Below are 6,124 nucleotides of genomic sequence, written 5' to 3' on the forward strand. Positions count from 1 at the left end.
TTATTATATATATATATAAGAAGATTGAGAATAGATGTAATTGATGTATTATGTAGCAAGTTGATATCCAAATAAAAGCCAACCAAAAAAAGGGATAATTATTTATTTTTGTAATGCAGTTTTTTTTATTTAATGCGTTAAGGGAAATTTCTAGCACTATAAAAATTATATTAATAATACCTGAAATGGACAACTGGCAACAGTTGTTCGTTAATTATTATGAAGTTTGAACCTACCAAAATAATTGAACTCCCACGTGTCCCCCAACCCCACCAAAATCCAACACTTGATAGTTGATACACTCAAAACGCTTACCTGCAAAAGGGAAATCGTTTTGACAGTTCCTTGTCTGATTTTTGTTCCACAAATCCCAATCTCTGGTACTAACAAGTGAGAAAGATGGATAAAGTGCTGGGGGGAAAGAGAAGTTATTTGGCGATGAAGACTGATTACGCAGCAGCCAACGAACTCATCACTTCTGACTTGAAAGATGTCGGGAACGCGGTGAAAAAGCTAGCCAATCATGCTGTCAAGCTTGGTGGCCTTGGATTTGGGACTTCCTTTCTCAAATGGGTTGCTGCTGTCGCTGCCATGTAACCCCTTTTTGCCTTGCCAATTTTACCTCGATTCATCATGTGTTTTGCCTTTCTTTCAAGTTTATTACTTCCACTTATGTGTTTTGGAGATCTGGGTTTTTGGATGAATTATGAGGAAATTAGATGAGATTTTTTGTTGTCAAGGGTGAGGTACTGTTGAGTAAGTTTCTTTGACTAGTAGGTGTGTGTTCATCTTGTATGTAAAGGTAAATGTAGTTGTAATTATGGATTATATGAATCAATTAGTTGATGTTTTCTTTGTGAATGGATATCCCCTTATCTCAAAACTGTGATGTTACCTGTGATTGACGACGTTCGATCCGTCATATATTCAATTAACTAAAAGTTAAACTGTATTGCTTGTTTGTCTCGTTTACAATGGAGACAGTCCCAGGATATTACTTCTCTTGCATCATTTGACTTCTCTTTGACCTGTGTGCACATACGATCACCATGAACCAATACCTCTCTTTCTATCTGCAGTTACTTGCTAATCTTGGACCGCACAAACTGGAAAACCAACATTCTTACATCCCTCTTGATCCCCTACATTTTCCTCAGTCTTCCTTCATGGTTATTTAGCCTGCTCAGGTAATTATCCTCATCTTAGGTAACCGTCTCATATTCTTTTCACTACTTGTTATCGACCTGCTTTAACAATCTCCTTGTATTACTATTTTCATGTGGATAACAATACAGGGGAGAACTTGGAAAGTGGATTGCTATTATTGCTGTTGTGCTACGCCTATTCTTTCCCCGACATTTCCCAGGTCCGATGCCATTCTTAATCACCATATAGTATCGCAGCATTAATTGCAACATCGAATGTTCCGTTAAACCCTCGTACCTACCAATTTGGCATTCTTTATATACACATTACGATCAAACACATAGTTATGTGATACTTTAGTCTTGACGATGACAAGAACATGGATGATTTTTGGTGCAGATTGGTTGGAATTGCCAGGAGCTTTGATCCTTCTGATTGTGGTGGCTCCTAGCTTCTTTGCCGTAACCATAAGGGGCAGCATTGTGGGAGTATTTATTTGCTTGGCCATCGGGTGTTACTTGCTGCAGGAACATATCCGAGCATCTGGTGGGTTCAGGAACTCCTTTACAAAGAGCAACGGCATTTCAAACTCTATTGGGATACTGCTCCTCTTCTTATATCCAGTTTGGGCACTCGTACTTTTCCTTCTTTAGAACATTAATGGAGCTTAGGCCGATATTTCTGTTTGGAACATACATGATATATTTGTGAAGGTGTGAAAAAATTGATGCGAGTCCAATTGGTTTTGTTGTGACAAAGTGTGTTTGCTGGTTGTTTGATAGTACGGTATTATATGTTCAGCAGTCTGTAAAAAGAAACCGATTCATGAATGTGTATCAAATTTTATGCGTTTGCTCTTGAAAGTTATGTACAATGGTGTAACTTGTGTGTATGCTAATTTCTTATCTTTTTCAAATTCTTTGCTAATGATTGCCTCAACTAGAAGAAAGGAATCGGTGCATTCTGGAGTTAAGCTCTATACAGCATAGATCCCCATTAACATGTTACTCCCACTGCAAGATTCAAGACATGATATTTATATAACTGTTACTCGATTAGTTCTATATCTAAGAAAGATCTAAAGAGAGAAATATAAGGATAGATTTATCATACACCCTGAAAATTTTTGAACTTATTGCCATATACATGAACATTGATGAGAACAAGACTGTTGGAGAAATGCCTGATTTCTTCCTTGCCCAGTTTGTGAGGACGAGGCTTTAATCCTGACTCTAGACCATCTGTAGAAATTTCCCAGGATGATGCTGTTTTTATGCTTTTGTTTCTTTGGCTTCACTGTACAACTGATCAATGCAGTCCTGTATATGTTTTGCAACATAATGTAATGACAGCATACAATGTTAACCAAGAAAGATAATGTTCAGAGAGATACTCAGGCAGTGGAAGAATACAGGAGCAATAAGAAGTGACTCATTCACCTTGTAATACTTGAGCAGCTGTGGGCGCTTGAGTTTAAAAGTTGGAGTAACTAGATCCCGATCGATGCCAAAAGGAGCAGGCTCTAGATGAACACCTCTTAACATCTCAAAACCGCGAAGCTGAAAATTTGAAGTATTGGATATAAGTGAAAATTTGTGCATGAGGTAATCAGAGAGGAATGGAACTCGTGTAACATACATTATGTGTTTTGGCAGTGCTGTTGAGCTCATCTAGCATGTATTTCCTAGCCTTTATATTACTGCACAGAGACTGAAAATCTCCTTTCTCTTGATTATTTGCCGCCCATTCTTCAAGCGCCTTCTTCTCGGGCACAACCACAGCCACCAGAAATGACTCAAAACTGTTACCGTATACCCAAATCTACGGAAAATTTGGTACTTGCTGCTGTTAGTAAGCTGAATAAATACAACAATACAACCTATTACATGATGAGAGAAACTGTAGTCTGGTGTCTTTAACTCACCGATGTAATAAGTGGGCATCGCGAGTAAACACTCTCGATACTCTCCACAGCCACATACTCCCCTTGGGACAGCTTGAATATGTTCTTTTTCCTGTCGATGATCTTCAGTGCTCCGCTTGGCTGCCACTCCCCAACATCACCTACAACGTTCAAAATATTATGTGGGGAATGCGTAGAAGGATCACATTCTTGGCTCTCTTGCAGGACTGAAGATACCTACCTGTATGGAACCAGCCGTCGACGACTACTTCTGCTGTAAGATCAGGGCGTTTATGGTATCCAGAGAATAAGGTGCTCCCCCTTAGACAAATTTCACCTCTCGGAACAGAAGAAAGCGCATCATATCCCATCTCAGGCACTGATTCAAGCCTCGCCTCGATTGTCGTCATGGGGACGCCCACTGTTCCCATCATAGGGTACACATTTGCTATGGAAGTGAAACACCCGCTACAACTTTCTGTAAGGCCTGAAGTGAAAAATACATGAAGACAAGTTATCAAAGAATCCGACAACAGCGGAAGAGATGTTTAGAATTGTATTGTTATTGCTACTTAGTTGAGAAATTCAATGAAATATCAGTACCATATCCTTGGGACAACACACAGCAGCATGTGACCCTCAAGAACTCCTCGATGTGCTTAGGCAACGGTGCGGCTCCAGACAACATGAGACGAACTCTTCCACCAAATCCTTGTTTAATCTGAAAGCAGAGTAAAAAATGAGGGACTAAGACGAATGAACTCATGAAATCGGACAACTTAAATGTTGCTAACCTTATCGAAGACCAGCTTGTCGAAGAAAGGAGACGCTTCCTCTTGCCTGAGTCCTTTCTCCAGGTTCCTTAATTTACTGAAAAGAACCAACTTGTTATCTATAGACCAGGAACTGAAAGAACTAAGATTGATTGTAACAGGCTAACAGCATTTCTACATAAACAACACGCACTAATTGTAAGCGATCTGGAAAAGAGACTTCCTCAGCGCACCACTCGCAGAGATCTTATCCATAATGCCTGAAAACGCAAAGAAGAAAGGAAAAGAAACAGATGAAGAGATCTTTAACGGAATCTTGATTCAAACTAAGTATATAAGTGACTCCATACCTGTGTATATCCTGTCATAAACTCGTGGAACCCCACAAAAGATAGTCGGCTTCAACACAATAAGATCCTCGATCAGAAATCTAATGTCCTGCAAAAGTACAGAAACAGTAAATGCGTCAAGCATGCAACATGGTTGTTTTCTGCAACGTTGAATTCTATAGCACGATATTGATCTCACCCCTTGCCAAAATCCAATCGAGGACCCACGGTAGATGCAGTAGGTCTCCATAATTTGATCAAATATGTGGGCTAGTGGAAGGAAGGAAAAGTATACATCCTCTTCTGTGCCCTGCAAAGAGTTGAAAATTTTCTTTACTTGTAGTTCGTTTCTACTGAATTTGACAAAGAGAGAATCTCACTGGAAATATAGAGATCACGGAATAGATTTTCTTACCACTTTGTCTGTCTCTAGAAGAAGTTGATCCATAGACAAGACTTCTGCCATGAAAGCAGCGCTGGATAGGATGACACCCTTTGGTTCTCCCGTCGTGCCACTGGTGTACATTATCGTGCAAGTGTCGGTCTTCTTCTTAGGAGGAAGATTTTCATCTAAATCTCCCTGCAAATTTAGGACAGAATAAAGATGTTATTACAAGAAGAGGTAGTAGTTAAACATGGTACAAGTTCTACAAGGTTATTGATTTATGAACTTGAACTAACCAATAGAGCAAACTCTTCCCAGGAGAAGCAAGCTACACCTAGTTCCTCAGCTGTCTCCTTGTGCTTATCAGACACCTTCCCAAAGCTGACAATGGCTTAAGAAACACCAGCATCTCTCAATTACTACAAAATGCATTATTACAAGTTCAAAAATTCTGGCCCAAACGGGGTTCAGCCATACACTGATTGCATCACATTTCTGATGTGATTGGTCGTGTATGACCACACCTAGTTCGAACAAGAATTTCCAAAAAAATGATCAATCTACCTACTTTTCAGATGTGAGACACACTTGGGGAGACATGTTAGTATCTGCAGAAAGATATATTAATTTATTACACAAATTTGTACATGAAGAAAGAAAATTATGGGAATAGAAAGCAAGAACAAGGGTTCGAACATACAGGTACTAGCTTGCTTTCCTGGACAAAAGCTATGGAAACTTCAGCATGATTTATAATGAACTCCACTGCATTTGCACCTGAATGCAGTTTATGCCAAAAAAAAAAAAAGAATTAACGATAAATAAAATAAAAATAAAAAATCCCCAGTAATTTGCATGATCGTAAACTGAAATCCTAATTCGGCATAAATTGAGAAAATCAAACATGAATAGAATAAGATTACCAAGTGTATCATACAGTGGTACGTATGTGACAGATTGACCAATACAAGCCTGTACGTAGATCAGACAAACAAATCAATTATAACGTGGCATGATACAAAATAACAAGACCAAATTTTATTAATTAACTTTACCTCCATGCCGATAATCCATTCGGGGCAGTTAGCTCCATATATGCCACATTTGTCTCCCTAAGTATATAAAACAATGTATCCATTTTTTAACATGAAAATCAACTTATGTCCCGCATATTTTTTATATTTAGGGGAAAAAAATTATAGTAGCAGTACTAACGGGATTGACACCACGGCGTCGCATAGCGGAACCGATCTTGAGCGTTGCATCATAGACTTGCTGGTACGTTAGCCAAGTGTATGCACCCGCCTGCCAAATTTTTGGTATGTCGTTAATATTAGAAACTTGGGTGCATTCCACGTCAATTACAATTATATTTTCTTTACATATTATAAGTAATGAAATTTGAGGTGAATTAGGGGGTAGGAATGTAATTTGGATATATTTGCACCTTTCCGTCCTTGATTTGACGGCGGCCCAGCATCTGGTTATTTGGGTTCTTTTTCACGGAGGCACTGTGGATAAAATGATAGTATAAAGTTCATTAGAAATCAGATCAACAAGGCCTATTAGCTCAGTTGGTTAGAGCGTC

General features: G+C 38.9%; 2 protein-coding genes across 2 annotated transcripts in view; one reads left to right on the forward strand and one right to left on the reverse strand.

Moving 5' to 3' along the window:
* Positions 271-2,009, forward strand: LOC105169596 (cold-regulated 413 plasma membrane protein 2). Its single transcript, XM_011090022.2, has 4 exons — positions 271-593; positions 1,080-1,187; positions 1,296-1,366; positions 1,546-2,009. Exons 1-4 carry the CDS (start codon positions 400-402, stop codon positions 1,797-1,799), a joined length of 627 nt encoding a protein of 208 aa, XP_011088324.1. The 5' UTR covers positions 271-399; the 3' UTR covers positions 1,800-2,009.
* The window catches only part of LOC105169597 (long chain acyl-CoA synthetase 2), a 4,710-nt gene continuing 696 nt past the window's right edge, over positions 2,111-6,124 (reverse strand). The window contains exons 2-19 of the mRNA XM_011090023.2: positions 5,984-6,047; positions 5,752-5,841; positions 5,592-5,648; positions 5,460-5,508; positions 5,237-5,313; positions 5,105-5,144; positions 4,833-4,927; positions 4,567-4,731; positions 4,351-4,461; positions 4,173-4,260; positions 4,016-4,082; positions 3,844-3,919; positions 3,653-3,770; positions 3,291-3,536; positions 3,071-3,210; positions 2,785-2,967; positions 2,586-2,705; positions 2,111-2,465 (exon numbers count right to left, since the gene is read on the reverse strand). Of these exons, the coding sequence (XP_011088325.1) occupies positions 2,418-2,465; positions 2,586-2,705; positions 2,785-2,967; positions 3,071-3,210; positions 3,291-3,536; positions 3,653-3,770; positions 3,844-3,919; positions 4,016-4,082; positions 4,173-4,260; positions 4,351-4,461; positions 4,567-4,731; positions 4,833-4,927; positions 5,105-5,144; positions 5,237-5,313; positions 5,460-5,508; positions 5,592-5,648; positions 5,752-5,841; positions 5,984-6,047 (1,834 nt within the window). The 3' untranslated portion in view covers positions 2,111-2,417. The remainder of the gene's footprint in view (positions 2,466-2,585; positions 2,706-2,784; positions 2,968-3,070; positions 3,211-3,290; positions 3,537-3,652; positions 3,771-3,843; positions 3,920-4,015; positions 4,083-4,172; positions 4,261-4,350; positions 4,462-4,566; positions 4,732-4,832; positions 4,928-5,104; positions 5,145-5,236; positions 5,314-5,459; positions 5,509-5,591; positions 5,649-5,751; positions 5,842-5,983; positions 6,048-6,124) is intronic.

Source organism: Sesamum indicum, linkage group LG8, assembly GCF_000512975.1.
Source record: "Sesamum indicum cultivar Zhongzhi No. 13 linkage group LG8, S_indicum_v1.0, whole genome shotgun sequence".
In the NCBI taxonomy this organism is placed as follows: Eukaryota; Viridiplantae; Streptophyta; class Magnoliopsida; order Lamiales; family Pedaliaceae; genus Sesamum; species Sesamum indicum.

Coding starts and splice junctions, on each gene's coding strand:
- LOC105169596 (XM_011090022.2), top strand. CDS start 400: ATGGATAAAGTGCTGGGGGGAAAGAGAAGTTATTTGGCGATGAAGACT. Junction 594..1,079: donor GTTGCTGCTGTCGCTGCCAT/GTAACCCCTTTT, acceptor TTCTATCTGCAG/TTACTTGCTAATCTTGGACC. Junction 1,367..1,545: donor CTTTCCCCGACATTTCCCAG/GTCCGATGCCAT, acceptor TTTTTGGTGCAG/ATTGGTTGGAATTGCCAGGA.